Raw genomic sequence first — 20,649 nt, 5'->3', positions numbered from 1 at the left:
TCATGAATCCGGCCTCCGAATCCATTTTTTCATGCATGTTTCCATTCAAATCATGCACATTTTCCATTTATTTATTTATTTCCAAAAATTGCATCAAAACCGCGCAAAAACCGCACCAAAAACTGCATGAAAACTGCATCAAAAACTGCATCATAACTACACCAAAAAGTGCATCAAAACTGCACCAAAAACTGCATCAAAAACCGCATCAAGAACCTACACCAAAACCTGCACCAAAAACAGCACCAAAAACAGCACCAAAAACCGCATCAAAAACTGCACCAAAACCTGCATCAAAACCTGCATCAAAAACAGCACCAAAAACCTGCACCAAAAACTGCATCAAAAACTGCACCAAAACCTGCATCAAAACCTGTATCAAAAACAGCACCAAAAACCTGTACCAAAAACTGCATTAAAATCTGCACTAAAAACTGGTGCAGGTTTTGGTGCAGATTTTTGGTGCCGTTTTTTTATGCAGTTTTTGATGCAGGTTTTGGTGTGGTTTTTGATGCTGTTTTTGATGCAGGTTTTGGTGCAGGTTTTGGTGCAGGTTTTTGGTGCGGTTTTTTTATGCCGTTTTTCAAGTGAACTTTTTTTTGTTCGTTGCATCCGCCATTTTCAACCACGCATATGAAACTCTGCCCCCTCCTCCCTGGACTTCAGAATGGGAAGCGGATGCATTGAAAAACTGCATCTGCTGCCCACATCATGCACAAATTTCACATCGCGTGTCAGTACGTCGATGCATAGCGACGGACCCGTACAGACGCAAGTATGAAAGAGGCCTTAATGAGCATTGAATTTTTTTAAAAAAGGGAAAATAGGCGTGGGCTCCCGCGCAATTTCCTGTGCCAGAGGGGGAAAGCCGACAGCCGAGGGCCAATATTTGTAGCTGTGGCTATGAATATCAGCCCGCAGCTGTCTGCGTAGCCTTTACTGGCTATTAAAATAGGGGGACCTGTTGTGAACTCTGTTTTTGGGCTCCCTCTTGTGGTCATAAGTGGTACTGTGTGAGTGCTGTCTTTGGGCTCCCTCTGGTGGCTCTTTGTGTCTTTCTGCAGGTCTGAGGCGGATCAGCTGTCTCGTTATCTGTTAGCTGGTTTCCTATTTAGCTCACCTGGACTTTCAGTGTTTGCCTGCTGTCAATGTATTCAGTGCTATCTTGATCCTCCTGAATTCCTTCGCTATCAGTCTCTCCAAGAGAAGCTAAGTTTTCTGTTTGGTTATTTACTTGTCCTTGTCCAGCTTGCTAATATGTGATTTCCTTGCTTGCTGGTAGCTCTAGGGGGCTGAGTTTCTCCCCTCACACCGTTAGTTGGTGTGGGGGTTCTTGTATTCTCAGCGTGGATATTTTGTATAGGGTTTTTTACTGACCGCACAGTTCCCTGCCTGTCTTCTGCTATCTAGTATTAGTGGGCCTCATTTGCTGAATCTGTTTTCATTTCTACATTTTGTATTTTCCCCTTACCTCACCGTTAATATTTGTTGGGGGCTTACTATATCTTTAGGGTCATTTCTCTGAGGCAAGTGAGGTCTTACTTTCTCTATAGGGGTAGCAAGTTTCTCAGGCTGCGTCGAGACGTCCAGGAATTTAGGCACGTTCACCGGCTACCTTCAGTGTGTTTGGTTAGGATCAGGTTTTGCGGTCAGTCCAGTTACCACCTCCCTAGAGCTCGTTCTATGTTCAGTAACTTAGCTAGTTCATTCTGTGATCCTCAGCCACTAAGGATCTTAACAGTACAGCAGGCCATAAAGTGTTTAATGCATCGCAGAAGTGGGATAAGAGAAGCCCTGAGTACAATTTTTTTTCCTCTCCCTTTGCTGCAGTCTGTCCAGCTTCTCTCATCCCCTTAATTTCTGGGTGGCTTTGAGTTCAGCTGCAGACATGGATATTCAGAGTCTGACTTCTAGTGTGGATCATCTTGCTGCAAGGGTGCAAAGCATTCAGGATTTTGTTGTTCACAGTCCTATGTCTGAGCCAAAAGTACCTATTCCTGAGTTGTTTTCTGGAGATAGATCTAGGTTTCTGAATTTTAAGAATAATTGTAAATTATTTATTTCTTTGAGACCTCGTTCCTCTGGTGATTCTGCTCAGCAAGTTAGAATTGTTATCTCCCTGTTACGTGGCGACCCTCAAGATTGGGCTTTCTCCCTGGCGCCAGGAGATCCTGCATTGCTGAATGTGGATGCGTTTTTTCTGGCGCTTGGTTTGCTTTATGAGGAACCTAATCTTGAGAACCAGGCAGAAAAGGCCTTGCTGGCTCTCTCTCAGGGCCAGGATGAAGCTGAGGTGTATTGTCAAAAATTTCGGAAATGGTCGGTGCTTACTCAATGGAATGAGTGCGCCCTGGCTGCAAATTTCAGAGAAGGTCTTTCTGAAGCCATTAAGAATGTTATGGTGGGGTTCCCCATGCCTGCAAGTCTGAATGACTCAATGGCTTTGGCCATTCAGATTGATCGGCGTTTGCGGGAGCGCAAATCTGCGCACCATCTGGCGGTGTTTTCTGAACAGAGACCTGAGTCTATGCAATGTGACCGAATTCTGACCAGAATTGAGCGGCAAAATCATAGACGTCAAAATGGGTTGTGCTTTTACTGTGGTGATTCAACTCATGTTATCTCAGCATGCTTTAAGCGCGTTAAAAAAATTGCTAAATCTGTCACTGTTGGTACTATACAGCCTAAATTCATTTTGTCTGTTACTTTAATTTGTTCTTTATCATCCTACTCGGTTATGGCTTTTGTGGATTCAGGTGCTGCCCTGAACCTGATGGATTTGTCGTTTGCCAGGCGCTGTGGTTTTGTTCTGGAGCCTTTAGAATTCCCTATTCCACTGAGGGGAATTGATGCTACACCATTGGCTGAGAATAAGCCTCAGTATTGGACTCAAGTGACCATGTGCATGACTCCTGTACATCAGGAGGTGATTCGCTTTCTTGTGCTGCATAATTTGCATGATGTTGTCGTTTTGGGTTTACCATGGCTGCAGGCCCATAATCCAGTTCTGGATTGGAAAGCTATGTCTGTTTCAAGTTGGGGTTGCCAGGGGATTCATGGCGATGCTCCTTTGATGTCAATTGCTTCTTCCACTCCTTCTGAGGTTCCTGAGTTTTTGTCGGACTACCAGGATGTACTTGATGAGCCAAGATCCGGTGCCCTGCCTCCTCACAGGGATTGTGATTGTGCTATAAATTTGATTCCTGGTAGTAAGTTCCCTAAGGGACGACTTTTTAATTTGTCTGTACCAGAACATGCCACGATGCGGAGTTATATAAAGGAGTCTTTAGAGAAGGGACATATTCGCCCGTCCTCCTCCCCTCTTGGTGCAGGATTCTTTTTTTGTGGCCAAAAAGGATGGTTCTCTCAGACCTTGTATAGATTATCGTCTTCTAAATAAAATCACGGTCAAATTTCAGTATCCTTTGCCATTATTATCTAATCTGTTTGCTCGGATTAAGGGGTCCAGTTGGTTCACCAAGATAGATCTTCGTGGTGCGTATAACCTTGTGCGTATTAAGCAGGGGGATGAATGGAAAACAGCATTTAATATGCCCGAAGGCCATTTTGAGTACTTGGTGATGCCTTTTGGACTCTCTAATGCTCCTTCTGTGTTTCAGTCCTTCATGCATGACATATTCCGAGAATATCTGGATAAATTTATGATTGTGTATCTGGATGACATTTTGGTCTTTTCTGAGGACTGGGAGTCGCATGTGAAGCAGGTCAGGATGGTATTTCAGGTCCTGCGTGCTAATGCCTTATTTGTGAAGGGCTCAAAATGTCTCTTCGAAGTACAGAAGGTTTCCTTTTTGGGTTTTATTTTTTCTCCTTCTACTATTGAGATGGACCCAGTCAAGGTCCAGGCTATTCATGACTGGACTCAGCCTACATCTGTTAAGAGTCTTCAGAAGTTCTTGGGTTTTGCTAATTTTTACCGTCGCTTCATTGCTAATTTTTCTGGCGTGGTTAAACCCTTGACGGATTTGACCAAGAAGGGTTCTGATGTGACTAATTGGTCTCCTGCGGCCATGGAAGCCTTTCGGGAGCTGAAGCGCCGGTTTTCTTCGGCTCCAGTTTTGTGTCAGCCTGATGTCTCTCTTCCTTTTCAGGTCGAGGTTGATGCTTCTGAGATTGGAGCAGGGGCTGTTTTGTCGCAGAGAAGCTCTGATTGCTCTGTGATGAAACCTTGTGCTTTCTTTTCAAGAAAGTTTTCGCCTGCCGAGCGGAATTATGATGTTGGTAATCGGGAGTTGTTGGCTATGAAGTGGGCATTTGAGGAGTGGTGACGTTGGCTCGAGGGAGCTAAGCATCGTGTGGTGGTCTTGACTGATCACAAAAATCTGATTTATCTCGAGTCTGCCAAGCGGCTGAATCCTAGACAGGCTCGTTGGTCGTTGTTTTTCTCCCGTTTCGATTTCGTGGTCTCGTACCTGCCTGGTTCGAAGAACGTGAAGGCTGATGCTCTTTCTAGGAGTTTTGTGCCTGACTCTCCGGGAGTTTCAGAGCCGGCTGGTATCCTCAGAGAGGGAGTGATTTTGTCTGCCATTTCCCCAGATTTGCGACGAGTGCTGCAGAAATTTTAGGCGGATAGACCTGACCGTTGCCCACCAGAGAGACTGTTTGTCCCAGATAGATCGACCAGCAGAGTTATTTCCGAGGTTCATTCTTCGGTGTTGGCAGGCCATCCTGGGATTTTTGGTACCAGAGATTTGGTGGCTAGGTCCTTCTGGTGGCCTTCCTTGTTGCGGGATGTGCGTTCCTTTGTGCAGTCCTGTGGGATTTGTGCTCAGGCTAAGCCTTGCTGTTCTAGTGCCAGCGGTTTGCTTTTGCCTTTGCCTGTCCCGAAGAGGCCTTGTACGCACATTTCCATGGATTTTATTTCAGATCTTCCAGTCTCTCAGAGAATGTCTGTCATCTGGGTGGTGTGTGATCGTTTTTCCAAAATGGTCCATTTGGTGCCCTTGCCTAAGTTGCCTTCCTCCTCCGATTTGGTTCCTCTATTTTTTCAGAATGTGGTTCGCTTGCACGGCATCCCTGAAAATATTGTGTCTGACAGAGGATCCCAGTTTGTGTCCAGATTTTGGCGGATCTTTTGTGCTAAGATGGGCATTGATTTGTCTTTTTTGTCGGCCTTCCATCCTCAGACGAATGGCCAAACCGAGCGAACTAATCAGACCTTGGAAACTTATTTGAGATGTTTTATTTCTGCTGAACAGGATGATTGGGTGACTTTTTTGCCATTGGCCGAGTTTGCCCTTAATAATCGGGCTAGTTCTGCTACTTTGGTTTCGCCTTTTTTCTGCAATTCTGGTTTCCATCCTCGTTTTTCCTTGGGTCAGGTTGAGCCTTCTGACTGTCCTGGGGTGGATTCTGTGGTGGATAGGTTGCAGCAGATTTGGAACCATGTGGTGGACAATTTGAAGTTGTCACAGGAGAAGGCTCAGCGCTTTGCCAACCGCCGTCGTGGTGTCGGTCCCCGACTTCGTGTTGGGGATTTGGTATGGCTGTCTTCTCGGTATGTTCCTATGAAGGTCTCCTCTCCTAAGTTCAAGCCTCGCTTCATCGGTCCTTATAAGATTTTGGAAATCCTTAACCCGGTGTCATTTCGTTTGGACCTCCCAGCATCGTTTGCCATTCATAACGTGTTCCATAGGTCTTTGTTGCCAAGGTATGTGGTGCCTGTGGTTCCTTCTGTTGAGCCCCCTGCCCCGGTGCTGGTTGAGGGCGAATTGGAGTATGTGGTGGAGAAGATCTTGGATTCTCGTATTTCTAGATGGAGGCTTCAGTATTTGGTTAAGTGGAAGGGCTATGGTCAGGAGGATAATTCCTGGGTTGTCGCCTCTGATGTTCATGCGGCCGATTTGGTTCATGCCTTCCATGTGGCTCATCCTGATCGCCCTGGGGGTTTTGATGACGGTTCGGTGACCCCTCCTCAAGGGGGGGTACTGTTGATAACTCTGTTTTTGGGCTCCCTCTTGTGGTCACAAGTGGTACTGTGTGAGTGCTGTCTTTGGGCTCCCTCTGGTGGCTCTTTGTGTCTTTCTGCAGGTCTGAGGCGGATCAGCTGTCTCGTTATCTGTTAGCTGGTTTCCTATTTAGCTCACCTGGACTTTCAGTGTTTGCCTGCTGTCAATGTATTCAGTGCTATCTTGATCCTCCTGAATTCCTTCGCTATCAGTCTCTCCAAGAGAAGCTAAGTTTTCTGTTTGGTTATTTACTTGTCCTTGTCCAGCTTGCTAATAGTTGATTTCCTTGCTTGCTGGTAGCTCTAGGGGGCTGAGTTTCTCCCCTCACACCGTTAGTTGGTGTGGGGGTTCTTGTATTCTCAGCGTGGATATTTTGTATAGGGTTTTTTACTGACCGCACAGTTCCCTGCCTGTCTTCTGCTATCTAGTATTAGTGGGCCTCATTTGCTGAATCTGTTTTCATTTCTACGTTTTGTATTTTCCCCTTACCTCACCGTTAATATTTGTTGGGGGCTTACTATATCTTTGGGGTCATTTCTCTGAGGCAAGTGAGGTCTTACTTTCTCTATAGGGGTAGCAAGTTTCTCAGGCTGCGTCGAGACGTCCAGGAATTTAGGCACGTTCACCGGCTACCTTCAGTGTGTTTGGTTAGGATCAGGTTTTGCGGTCAGTCCAGTTACCACCTCCCTAGAGCTCGTTCTATGTTCAGTAACTTAGCTAGTTCATTCTGTGATCCTCAGCCACTAAGGATCATAACAGGGACCCCCCCAAAAAATGTCGTGGGGTCCCCCTTTATTTTACAGCCAGAAAGGCTATGCAGACAGCTGCGGGCTGATATTCATAGCCTAGAGAGGGGCCATGGATATTGCCCCCCTGGCTACAAATACCAGTCCGCAGCCGCCCCGGAAATGGCGCATCTGTGAGATGGGCCAATTCCGGCACTTAGCCCCTCTCTTCCCTCTCCTGTGTAGTGGTGGGATATGGGGTAATAAGGGGTTAATGTCACCTTGCTATCGTAAGGTGACATTAAGCCGGGTTAATAACGGAGAGGCATCAATAAGACGCTTATCCATTATTAATCCAATAATAATAAATGGTTAATAAAACACACACACATTAGGAAAAAAGTATTTTAATATTCTTCATTTAACCATACTTACCATACTTCAGTGCCTGCAAAAAACATAAAATAATAAACCGTATACTACCTGTCCGCCGTAGTCCAATTAATAACGAGTGTCCCATGATGATCTCCCCTATAGAACAGTGACATCGGGTGATGCCACTGCTCTATAGGACCTTCAGTGACACACTGACAGGAGACAATGGCTCCTGCAGTGCATCACTGAACTATAGTAACCTCTCAGTCTTACTTTATGTCAATTGCTGCTTGGGAAAATTTCTCACACAGCAATGGCATAGAGAGAGACTAGGGACTTTTTTTTACAGCGGCGGAGGAATACAGTGCGGAAGGATACCTTCCTCCCGTCATTGTGTTCCTGAAGCCCTTAGAGAGAGGTTGCATCAGCTGATGCTGCCGTTCTCCACGGGAGATCATCGTGGGACACTCGTGGAATTCTGCGGACAGGGAGTATATTGATTGTTTGTTATTTTAATCTTTTTTACAGATGACACTGGCTTCGGGGAACAAATTGACAAGTGATGGTGAGTATGAACTCTATGTTTAATGTACTGTATGTCTATATGTATTTATTGAATGTAATATATGAATGTATTGTATGTGGTATGTATGTATGTAGTATGTCTGTATATACTGTATGTAGTATGTACGTATGTATGTAGTATGTATGTAGTATGTATGTGGTGTGTGGTATGTAGTATGTATGTATGCAGTATGTAAGTAGTATGTATGTGGTATGTATGTAGCATGTATGTAGTTTGCATGTAGCATGTATGTAGCATGTATGTAGCATGTAGTATGTATGTAGCATGTAGTATGCATGTGGTATGTATGTATCATGTATGTAGCATGTAGGTAGCATGTAGTATGTATGTAGCATGTATGTAGCATGTATGTAGCATTATGTATGTATGTAGTATGTATGTAGCATGTATGTAGCATGTATGTAGCATGTAGTATGTATGTAGCATGTATGTAGCATGGATGTAGTATATATGTATGTACTTATGTAGTATGTATGTAGCATGTATGTAGCATGTAGTATGTATGTAGCATATATGTAGCATGTATGTAGTATGTATGTATGTAGTATTTTTTTTACATTTAACACATTAGTCGGATGATGGGACTACTACTGTCCCATCATTGGCTAATGTGTCAATCACTGTCACTGTAGCAGGCATCATCCGATGGGACTTGTAGTCCCTTCGGACAATGCCTGCACACACGTACAGAGCCCCGGCAGCCCGCACAGAGCCCCAGCACGCCACACAGAGCCCTGGCAGCCCGCACAGAGCCCCGGCATGCTGCACAGAGCCCCACACAGACCCCCAGCAGCCCGCACAGAGCCCCGGCACGCCACACAGAGCCCCGCACAGAGCCCCGGCAGCCCACACAGAGCCCCAGCAGCCCCCACAGAGCACCAGCACGCCGCATAGAGCCCCAGCACGCCACACAGAGCCCCGGCAGCCTGCACAGATCCCCGGCACGCTGCACAGAGCCCCACACAGAGACATGGCAAGCCACACAGAGCCCTGGCAGGCAGCACAGAGCCCCGGCACCATGCACAGAGCCCCGCACAGAGCCCCAGCAGCCTGCACAGAGCCCCAGCACGCCGCACAGAGCCCCGCACAGAGCCATGGCAGGCCACACAGAGGCCAGGCAGGCTCGCACAGAGCCCCGGCAGCCCGCACAGAGCCCCGGCACCATGCACAGAGCCCCGCACAGAGCCCCGGCAGCCTGCACAGAATCACGGCATGCAGCACAGAGCCCCAGCAGGCCACACAGAGCCCCGGCAGGCAGCACAGAGCCCTGGCTGCCCGCACAGAGCCCCGGCAGCCCGCACAGAGCCCCGGCAGGCTCGCACAGAGCCCCGGCAGCCCGCACAGAGCCCCAAGACGCCCGTACAGATCCCCGGCAGGCACGCACAGACCCCACCCACACACACAGACACGCGCAGTCTCCGCCCACGCACTGTCCACACTCCCCCCCTTCCAGAACAGGATGTAGAAGCACAGAAAGGGCCTATTTACATTCCGATATTTGTGTCCCATTGACTTGCATTGGTATCGGGTATCGGTATCGGGATATCCGATATTTTTTGGATATCGGCTGATCCAATCCGATACCGATACCTCTGGATATCGGACGGTATCGCTCAACACTACTAACGTTTCTGCAACAGAAATGTCCACAATAGAAGCCTGTTGGATGCGATAAATCCGCATGGTTCAGTGAACACATGCTGATTTACCTGAACGATTAGAACACAGCATTTTAGATGCAGCAAAAATGCAGCACTGCATGCAAAACGCTGCTACTTCTTGATCATGGGAGTGTAGCCTTTAACAGTCGTCTGCAAGAGCCCTATAAGAAAATAAGTGAATTCAAATGAGTCCTAACAAAAACTAAAATATATTTCTCAATAGTATTATGACCTGATCAAGTAAAGGACCTGATCAAGACAGATATTAAAATATATTCAGAGTGCACACATGCAGGTTTTTAGAGGGGCTAGTGAAAAGGGAGCGGAATCCAAATGTATAGCCAAAGAACAATTCACTGCACACTCGAGTTGCGATGCAACATTTGTGAAGTTAATTATACAAAGTTGCAGGCAGTGTATCCATAAGGAGAAGGTAGTTCCTTGCAACAATTGACATTTCGATTCAAGGAATCTTTTTCAAAAAAGTCACAGGGTATGTGTTGAGCCATGCATTTGCCAGATTCGCCACTTGCATCATGTCATTGGGTTTATAAAAGACCTGGTGACAAGATACTTGGCAAACTGTCCTCTGAAAGCAGTTCAGGAAGGATGTTAAAGGAGGGAGAGCTTAGATTAATATCTGCCCCTCCTAAACATTATAAAGTTTCACCCTTTAGTGCCTTTCATTTGACACTAAAGGGTGTTTTAACCTTTCTTAAACCTATTAAAAAATAATTAATTAATAATTAATATATTAAATACTAACTATGTTGGGTACCCCTATTTTTTGATAACCAGCCAAAGTAAAGGAGACAGCCGGGGGGCTGATATTATCAGGCTGGGAAAGTCCATGGATATTGGTCCCTCCCCAGCCTAAAAATACCAGCTCCCAGGCACCCTAGAATTGATGCATCACATTAGATGTGCCTATGCTGGCTCTTAGTCTAACTAGCTTTGTTGGAATATTTTTTATACCAAATTGGTGAACGAGGGATTATGATGTGGAATTATTAGTGTGGAATTATTATTATTGGTGTGGAATTATTCAAATAATAATTTTTTTTTGTCTTTGTGTTTTTTTGGATTACTGGATTAGTAAAGGGGGATGATGCCAGCTGACATTACATATCTGACATCAACCCCAAAAAATATTACCCTATTTACCACCACATCAGGGCAATCGGGAAAAGATTGACGAAGCAACAAAATTGGTGGATCTCATGTAAAATGCCAATTCTGGGTCAGCTGCTGGCTGATATTTTTAGGCTGGGTAGGGCAAAATAACCATGGACTTTCCCAGCCTGATAAAATCAGCCCACATCTATCTGTTTTACTTTGGCTTGCTATCAATAATGGAGTGGACCCCATGTCATTATTTTAAATTATTTATTTATTTAGTTACCAACAGTCACATGGAAGACAGGGATTAGTCCAGTCTTCGTCCCCATGCTGTTCCCATTCCATTTGAGCACTCATCAATCCATTTCCAGAATTTTTTACTGACCCCTGTCATGATCTCCATGGCCAGAGAACTAGCATAAGCCTCAATAGGAACAAGCTCTTGGAAGATGTAACTATACTGACCATGAACTAAACCTACCGCATCATCTAGAAGTAGCCAGGTAGCATGTCCTACTTTTTATCCCTATATGCCCAGCGCCGGCCGGAGAACTAAATAATGCTAGCAGAGGGAAATATAAGACCTGACTCACCTCTAGAGAAATGCCCAAAAAGGAGACAGAGGCCCCCCACATATATTGGCGGTGATATGAGATGAAACAACAAACGCAGCAGGAAAATAGTTTTAGCAAATTTGAGGTCCGCTTTCTAGATAGCAGAAGACAGAAAGCATACTTTCATGGTCAGTAGAAAACCCTAACAAAACACATCCAGAAATTACTTTAGGACTCTGGCATTAACTCATAATACCAGAGTGGCAATTCCTGATCAACAAGAGCTTTCCAGACACAGTAACGAAACTGCAGCTGTGAACTGGAACCAAAATACAAAAACAAAACATGGACGAATGTCCAACTTATCTAGTAGATGTCTGGGAGCAGGAACAAGCACAGAGAGGCTTCTGATAACATTGTTGACCGGCAAGCATCTAACAGAGAAGCCAGGTTAAATAGCGACACCCAGATCTAATCAGAACAGGTGAACAGGGAAGATGATGTCACAAGTTCAATTCCACCAGTAGCCACCGGGGGAGCCCAGAATCCAAATTCACAACAGTACCCCCCCCTCAAGGAGGGGGCACCGAACCCTCACCAGAACCACCAGGGCGATCAGGATGGGCCCTATGAAAGGCACGAACCAGATCAGAGGCATGAACATCAAAATCTTGCAAACTTTGTACTTTCGTGGCGAGATTATTCAAACCTGCAGTTACACTCTGTAGATCCATTATAGACAGGTGAACATAGAGCCATTCAAAGATTAGAAGGAGAGAGAAAAAAAAAGAAAGACTGCAGCATAGACAGACTGGCAAGTGATCCAATTAAGAACACACTAACTACTAGAGAAAAAAAAAAAAAAAAAAATTTCAGCAGACTTCTTATTTCTCTCCTTTCTCAGCCAAGGATTTTAACCCTTTAGTGGGCCGGTCAAACTGTCATGATCTCCATGGCCAGAGAACTAGCATAAGCCTCAATAGGAACAAGCTCTTGGAAGATGTAACTATACTGACCATGAACTAAACCTACCGCATCATCTAGAAGTAGCCAGGTAGCATGTCCTACTTTTTATCCCTATATGCCCAGCGCCGGCCGGAGAACTAAATAATGCTAGCAGAGGGAAATATAAGACCTGACTCACCTCTAGAGAAATGCCCAAAAAGGAGACAGAGGCCCCCCACATATATTGGCGGTGATATGAGATGAAACAACAAACGCAGCAGGAAAATAGTTTTAGCAAATTTGAGGTCCGCTTTCTAGATAGCAGAAGACAGAAAGCATACTTTCATGGTCAGTAGAAAACCCTAACAAAACACATCCAGAAATTACTTTAGGACTCTGGCATTAACTCATAATACCAGAGTGGCAATTCCTGATCAACAAGAGCTTTCCAGACACAGTAACGAAACTGCAGCTGTGAACTGGAACCAAAATACAAAAACAAAACATGGACGAATGTCCAACTTATCTAGTAGATGTCTGGGAGCAGGAACAAGCACAGAGAGGCTTCTGATAACATTGTTGACCGGCAAGCATCTAACAGAGAAGCCAGGTTAAATAGCGACACCCAGATCTAATCAGAACAGGTGAACAGGGAAGATGATGTCACAAGTTCAATTCCACCAGTAGCCACCGGGGGAGCCCAGAATCCAAATTCACAACAGACCCCCCAGCCCTCCTGTTAGGATCTTCTGGAAAAATGCTTGAATTTCCAATTGACTTCTATTATACTCGTTACTTAAGTTGAACTTGTCCGAGTGCCTGACCTGCTCGATTCAAGTAGTGAGCACTCAAGAAATGTAGTGCTTGCTCATTATTAGTAGTGACATAAAAAACAATTACTTAAACACATGCTATTTGAGTAAGCTGTAAAATTGTTTATAAGACAAAGTTAAAGCACATCTGTGCTGTCACACAAAACTAGTAGAAAACCATGTGCTCCTCATCTTCCTCAAGGTGAGCAGATAACAGTCTATTGTGTCCAGAAATTGTAACAATTCTCATGCTCTGTAACTTACCACCCAATCTTTTTTAATGATCGCTTCAGAATTCTGTCAGGCACTGGATCTTCCATTTCCTCAATTTATTTATTGTACCTGCCATTGCCCAATAGCTTGACTTCCGTGAACTTAAAGTCTGCTTAACTGTTATGCCTATATGCTTATATGCCATTTGACAGGTAGTTGACCAGCAGCGTAGAGACAAATCTCACCCTCCACTTCCTATATTCCATGGCAGCTCTGGTGCTAGACACAGTTACATTTGACAGCAGGCAGTGGTCATCAAATTATACAGAAGAGAGAAACAAAGTGGTAGAAATAAATTGTTAAAGTATATGAGCTGATTAGCAGAAGCTTCCAGGCTTATGATCTTGACCTAACTTTAGGCCATCAATATCAGTACGATGTGTGTTTCTCAGGACACCTTCATAAATCTATTTTCAGCTCTGGTACAGACCAGATTTAATCAGTGAATGGAGCTGGAAAAGCTCCTTTCACTGTGTACAGTCACATGAAAAAGTTTGGGAACCCCTAGTCAAAATTACTGTTATTGTGAACAGATAAGCAAGTTGAAGATGAAGTGATCTCTAAAATGGCTAAAGTTAAAAATGACACATTTTATAAATATGTTGTCATGTTTTACATTTTAACAATTAAAAAAGGGGCTAATGTAAAGGTTTGGGCACCCTGCATGTTTATTATCTATTAGTCCCCCTTTTGCAAGTATCACAGCTTGTAAATTGTTTAGTAGGTAGCCGAGAGTCTTTAAATTCATGTTTGAGAGATTTTCATTTATTCTTCCCTGGATAATTCTTCCATTTCTGTGAGACTCCTTGGTAGAATTTCATTCATTACTATTGTGAGGTCTAGCCACAAATTTTCAATGAAGTTCAAATCAGGGGACTGTGAGGGCAATTGTAAAACCTTCAGCTTGCACATTTTGAGGTAGTCTATTGTGGATTTTGAAGTTTGTTTAGGATCATTATCCATTTGTAGAAGCCATCTTCTTTTCAATTTCATTTTTTTACAGATGGTGTTATGTTTGCATCAAAGATTTGTTCAAATTTCATTGAATCCATTCTTCCCTCTACCTGTAAAATGTTAACGTGCCATTGGCTGCAACACAACCTCAAGCTTGATTGTTCCATCTCCATGCTTAATGGTTGGCGAGATGTTCTTTTCCCAAAAATGTGTTCCTTTTTTACTCCACATGTAATTTTGATAATTGTGGCTAAAGAGTTCTGTTTTAACCTCATCGGTCCACAGGACTTCTTTCCAAATTGCATCAGGCTTGTTTAGATTTCTTTTGCATACTTCTGTTGATGAATTGTATGGTGAGGACACAGGAGAGGTTTTCTTCTGATGACTCTTCCATGAAGACCATATTTGTGCAGGTGTCCCTGAATAGTCGAACAATGTACCACAACTCCAAAGTCTGCTAAATCTTTCTGAAGGTCTTTTGCAGTCAGCTCCTTAGAAAAACCCATGGCTCCTGTTTTGACACAAGGTTAGAGGAGGCTGGGTTTCTGTAAAGGTGGGAAATTTGCATCACCTGTCCTTTCCTAACAATGATAGTGAACAAGCCCTAACCCTAACAGGCTAATTAAGATCTGAAACCTTGGTCAAAGGTATTTGAGAACACAAATCTCCAAAAGTGCCCAAACCTTTGCAATGGCCCATTTTTCTTTTTCTTTTTTTTTTAAATGTAAAATTGACAATATACACTCACTGGCCACTTTATTAGGTACACCTGTCCAACTTCTTGTTAACACTTCATTTCTAATCAGCCAATCACATGGCGGCAACTCAGTGCATTTAGGCATGTAGACATGGTCAAGACAATCTCCTGCAGTTCAAACCGAGCATCAGTATGGGGAAGAAAGGTGATTTGAGTGCCTTTGAACGTGGCATGGTTGTTGGTGCCAGAAGGGCTGGTCTGAGTATTTCAGAAACTGCTGATCTACTGGGATTTTCACGCACAACCATCTCTAGGGTTTACAGAGAATGGTCCGAAAAAGAAAAAAAATCCAGTGAGCGGCAGTTCTGTGGGCAGAAATGCCTTGTTGATGCCAGAGGTCAGAGGTGAATGGGCAGACTGGTTCGAGCTGATAGAAAGGCAACAGTGACTCAAATCGCCACCCGTTACAACCAAGGTAGGCCTAAGAGCATCTCTGAACGCACAGTGCGTCGAACTTTGAGGCAGATGGGCTACAGCAGCAGAAGACCACACCGGGTACCACTCCTTTCAGCTAAGAACAGGAAACTGAGGCTACAATTTGTACAAGCTCATCGAAATTGGACAGTAGAAGATTGGAAAAACGTTGCTTGGTCTGATGAGTCTCGATTTCTGCTGCGACATTCGGATGGTAGGGTCAGAATTTGGTGTAAACAACATGAAAGCATGGATCCATCCTGCCTTGTATGGAGCATCTTTGGGATGTGCAGCCGACAAATCTGCGGCAACTGTGTGATGCCATCATGTCAATATGGACCAAAATCTCTGAGGAATGCTTCCAGCACCTTGTTGAATCTATGCCACGAAGAATTGAGGCAGTTCTGAAGGCAAAAGGGGTCCAACCCGTTACTAGCATGGTGTACCTAATAAAGTGGCCGGTGAGTGTATATCTTTTTTTATTCCTAAAATACAAAGGAAGTGTGTCTTCTTAAACTTTAGCCCTTTTAGAGATAATTTAATATTCTGCAGCTAAACTGTTCACAATAACAGTAATTTTGACCAGGTGTGCCCAAACTTTGACATGCCACTGTAGTGGCTGTTTCCAGATACTAGAGCCCCAGTACCTGGGATTGACCATAGCAAATTAAAGGGGTTGTCTGGCTGTAGACTTCAAGTCTGCAGCTACTCTTTGTGACTGCAGATTTGTGAATCCTCGCATCTTGCTGTGCGTACTGTGAGGATTATCTTGTGCCGATGCCAGGAGAACCACAGGTGTGTGATTTGCATAAATGCCATCACGTGCATAAACTAAGGCTGGACAAACCATTTAAATCATGCAGCTTTAGCTTTATTCATTGTTTTACTTCTGCTTGACCTGATGACAGCAGTTCCAGATGCTTGGCACCCACTCATCTGCAGTCAGGACATCTCCTATATACTTTAGTTATCCGATAGTAGAAAAACCCTTTAAGAGCTTTCAAGCTTGGTGACTACAGGAACATAATTTCCAGAATGTCCTGTCATCAGTTGTGTCCTTTTGGCTTGTTATTGACAAATTTATGACTTCTGTGGTTGCTTCCATCCATCCTCTTGATGGTTGCCCCTTTCAAGTCATTATTATCTAATCCTAGTGCCCACTTTGCTATGACATATAAATAGCGATGATCAGTGGGTGAATGCTGTAATCAATACATTGCATTTCATTTTTCATACTTTTGCCTTAAACAACCCTTTGTATATAAAAAAAAACCTTTGGAACATTTTCATTTCTGTGCCTTAAAATGCGGTTAGCGATATTGAATATCTATTCCCTGCATGCAGCGGGCATTGTTAGAAATAGAAAAAGAACCTTCTTTCTAATCACATTTTAATGAGCAGTTTGCAAATCATATTATGTATCCTCTTTGTCTTATCTATCCTGTCTTATTCTCCTCCAGGCTTTCAAAGTTTTTACTCTGTTTCCAAACACTCTTCTCCCTTATTAGGTTACATTACATTAGTTTTCTTAATTGGCAATGTATTTTCTTTTATAAGGTAATTGAGGGCAAGGGCCTGGGAATGCATGGAATGAATATAAGATCTCTGAAGGAAGAGGGATTTGCAGCAATATTCATTGGGATTGGTAAGTTTTCCCTATCACAGTTTATTTCCATTTCTAAATATGTTTGCTTAGAATAATCTGCATAATGTCTCCTTAGATCTGAATATAGATAAGACTGGTTTGTATAATTCCTTTACACAGTTGGCTGGGACATTCCACATTTAATAACTTACGAAACAGATGAAAGTAACAATATTTAGACAGCTGAAGGTGACTGGAAAAAATTATGAAAGTATTACTTTGTGAAAAGAGGCCTTAGGTGGCCATAAACATTAAATATGCACTCCTCCCATCAAGCATTCTATCCTATTAATATATTGCAATCATCGTATTATATAGCACCGTGTACTTACAATTGGTCATTTTGCCCTTCTACCCAGTTATTTCTTCTCTTTTCCATGGGAGCTGGGTCAAGAGTTGAAGGGAAAGTGGAGCTGGGCTGTCAAATACTTTGCAGTTATGTTGAATTGTAGTTCCAATGATGACTCATGCAAGGAAAAGAGACTTCCTGCTTGCACATAGAGCTTAGAAGGATTTAGCTAGTCTGTTGTTAATCTGTTGTTAATCATGTGATGACAATGGAAAAGAGAGGAATTAACTGAATAGAAGGGAAAAATAATTTATTGTAAGTGCAGTGCACAATGCCAAATATTATGATGACTGCAATACATTAAGAGGACAAACTCTTTGATTAGAGAGCTTCTTTAGCTAGAAGTAGGTTGATAATGGAGCAATCGTTGAATAAACTATTTTCTAGTAAACGATTGTTACAAAGATGCGATCAAATACATTTAATTCACATTGTTTTCACCATTTATGTTTCATAACAATGAAAATAAGACCAAACATTATTCAATCATTAAACAAACAGAGGGCTACCGCGCTAAAAACACATAAAAACACATAAACATATAGCGGTGCCCATCTTCTCGTATCTGTGTCCACCCGTGTCTGCACAATCAGAAGAGTAGGAGCGGCACTACTTGGTGTGTGGGACCTTGAGAAAGAGGGACGGTTCCCTCGAAACGCGTCGGTCATTGGCCCTTGTACATGTCCGTTTTCTACGGACAGGTGACGTCACCGCTAAACCACGCCCCCTACACTCCACGCTGCTACACGGCGGCGCGTTCGGCCGAGGCGTACCGCCGGTTGTTGCAGTGGGTAATCCGGGAGCCACCTGGGGTGCAAAGGGAGGACGCTCCCCACCTGCGTACCCAGCTTAGCCATCCGCAATACCAGCCACTTCGGGCACACACCAAGTAGTGCCGCTCCTACACTTCTGATTGCGCAGACACGGGTGGACACAGATACTAGAAGGTGGGCACCGCTATATGTTTATGTGTTTTTATGTGTTTTTAGCGCGGCAGCCCTGTTTGTTTTTTGATTTGGACATTTCTTGTGGGCAGGCTCGCACATCCCACCTGCCAGGTTGCCAGCAGCTTACACGTTCAGTTCAATAGGACAGCGCCAGTGTAATCTTGTTGCATTTTATTATTCAATCATTACATTCTATCATTCAATTGACCATCAGGCATTGTACTCATGGATGCTATGGGACAAAAATTTTAAAGATTTCAGACTTTGGTCCTGAGGATTATATTCAACAGTGGCCTAAATTAATACTTATCAGATTTAATTTTTGGATAAAATCTTCCATTTTAAAGATCTTTAAACTAATCTCTCCATTACACAGACAAATCCAGGCTGCCAACAAACCATATGGAAGCTTATTGTGGTTCTATTTGGACAGGCCAACCAACTTTCATTCTCATACAATAACCATATGAATGTTCTGTGTCCATGTTTCCATGTTTTACAGAGGATGTGGTGTGCTTTCATGAGCCGTTCCAAGCCTTCTTCATAATTTCTTCTTCCCATCATTCTGGGACATGTTGATTTTGGTTTCATCTATCCGCAGAATATTTTTTCCAGAACTGGGCTTGCTATTTTAGAAGGGATTTTTTTTGCAAAGTCTAATCTGGCCTATTTTTAAAGCTGATTAATGGTTTGCACCTTGTGGTGAATCCTCTGTATTTGCTTTCATGAACTTCTTCACTTGGGTGAATTTTGTGAAGTGCTTTTTCTTCACCATGGAAAGAATTTTGTGATCATCCACCACTTTTGTCTTCCATGGACATCCAGGCCTTTTTGAGTCCCCAAGCTCCCCAGTGCCATCTATTTTTGAAGAATGTACCAAGTCATTAATTTGGCCACTCCTAACAGTTCTGCTATCTGTTTGATGTATTTCTTATTTTTTTCAGCCTAATTATGGTCTGTTTCTCTTCCACTGAGAGCTCTTTTGACCGCATATGGTGGGTTCACAGCAACAGCTACCAACTGCAAATGCCATATCTGGAATCAGCTGTTGATCTTTGCTTAATTGATGATGGATTAATGAGGGAACAGCCCATGCAGCCCATTAAAGAGCTTTTGAGATAAATTTCCAATTATGTTTCATCCTTTTAAAAAGAGGCAACTACATATTAAAGATCTGTAATCCCTAAACCCTTAATCCAATTATTCTTATGTGAACACTCTCAAATTAAAGGGAACCTGATACTCCCAAAATTGAAGATAAGCTAAGGCCACCGGCATCAGGGGCTTATCTACAGCATTCTGTAATGCTGTAAATAAGCCCCCGATGTATCCTGAAGATGAGAAAAAGAGGTTAGATTATACTCACCCAGGGGCGGCCCTGCTGCAGTCTGGTCCAATGGGCGTCGTAGTCCTGTCCAGTGCCTACCATCTTCTTACAATGACATCCTCTTCTTGTATCCATGCTGCAGCTCCGGCGCAGGCGTACTTTGTCTGCCCTGTTGAGGGCAGAGCAAAGTACTGCAGTGCGCAGGTGCCGGGAAAGGTCAGAGAGGCCCAGCATCTGCTCAGTGCAGTACTTTGCTCTGCCCTCAACAGGGCAGACAAAGTACGCCTGCACCGGAGCTGCAGCAGGAAGACAAGAAGAGGATGTTATCCTATGAAGATAGGAGGCCCCGGACCGGACTGCGACACCCATCGGATCGGACCACCCCCAGGTGAGTATAATCTAACCTCTTTTTCTCATCTTTCAGGATACATCGGGGGCTTATCTACAGCATTACAGAATGCTGTAGATAAGCCCCTCATGCCAGTGGCCTTAGCTCATCTTCGATTTTGGGGGTGACAGGTTCCCTTTAAAGCTAAAAGTCTGTAAGACTCTAAGACCAAATTGATTATATAAATGTATCTTAAATATGGTTTGCTAAACAGCTAAAATTCTAAAACTTGCATCACTGTCCAAATATTTCTGTCCCTGTTTATGCACAGTTTTACATGAGTAAATTTCATGGTCTGTAGATACTGTAAGGTGGCAGCTGGACAGGTCATGGACAGAAGGTATGTGTCCCTGAGGTGCCAAGCCTTGGTGATGTAGGACCCAGAGAAGCAGGCTCCAGCACATTTAGTGCTGAGTGGTGTTTTAAAGGGCCCCTGCTATGTGTCCGGGTTTTATGAGCAGCTGAAAGAGCTGGTGGGGATCAGCTGCTCACTGACCTCCAGTCTAGGTCAGTGAATGGCTGATTTAAGGCAGCTGGTGCTGTCTCATGGTCTCTGTGAGTGTGCAAGGTGAGAAGGCTTTGTATTTGCTGCTCACACCTGCTAGAGTCTATGAGTAAAAGCCCATGCTTTATATGCACTGGTTATATTTCATTTTTGTTCTGTTGTACCTTTTTTGAAGAGGCTATTTTATTTTGTTAAACTAGACGGTTTATGAATATTTAATAAACTGCCGTTTGAATCGAAAAACTGAATCTTGCATGTAAACCAGCATCTACCATAGAGCTGATCCCTCACAATACATATGAGGCTGCAAGTTCAGGTTGAGAGATTCATCACTAGATCAGTCA

General features: G+C 43.7%; 1 protein-coding gene across 4 annotated transcripts in view; it reads left to right on the top strand.

Annotated features, from left to right (window-relative positions):
- Positions 1-20,649, top strand: part of DPYD (dihydropyrimidine dehydrogenase) — a 1,626,828-nt gene that overhangs the window by 567,699 nt on the left and 1,038,480 nt on the right. For all 4 annotated transcript variants that reach the window (XM_077278231.1, XM_077278232.1, XM_077278230.1 and 1 more), the window contains one exon: positions 16,702-16,789. In XM_077278231.1, the coding sequence (XP_077134346.1) occupies positions 16,702-16,789 (88 nt within the window). The remainder of the gene's footprint in view (positions 1-16,701; positions 16,790-20,649) is intronic.

Source organism: Ranitomeya variabilis, chromosome 8, assembly GCF_051348905.1.
Source record: "Ranitomeya variabilis isolate aRanVar5 chromosome 8, aRanVar5.hap1, whole genome shotgun sequence".
NCBI lineage: Eukaryota > Metazoa > Chordata > Amphibia > Anura > Dendrobatidae > Ranitomeya > Ranitomeya variabilis.
Note: the sequence above shows the minus strand (reverse complement) of the source record. Positions and strands in the feature narration are given on the sequence as shown.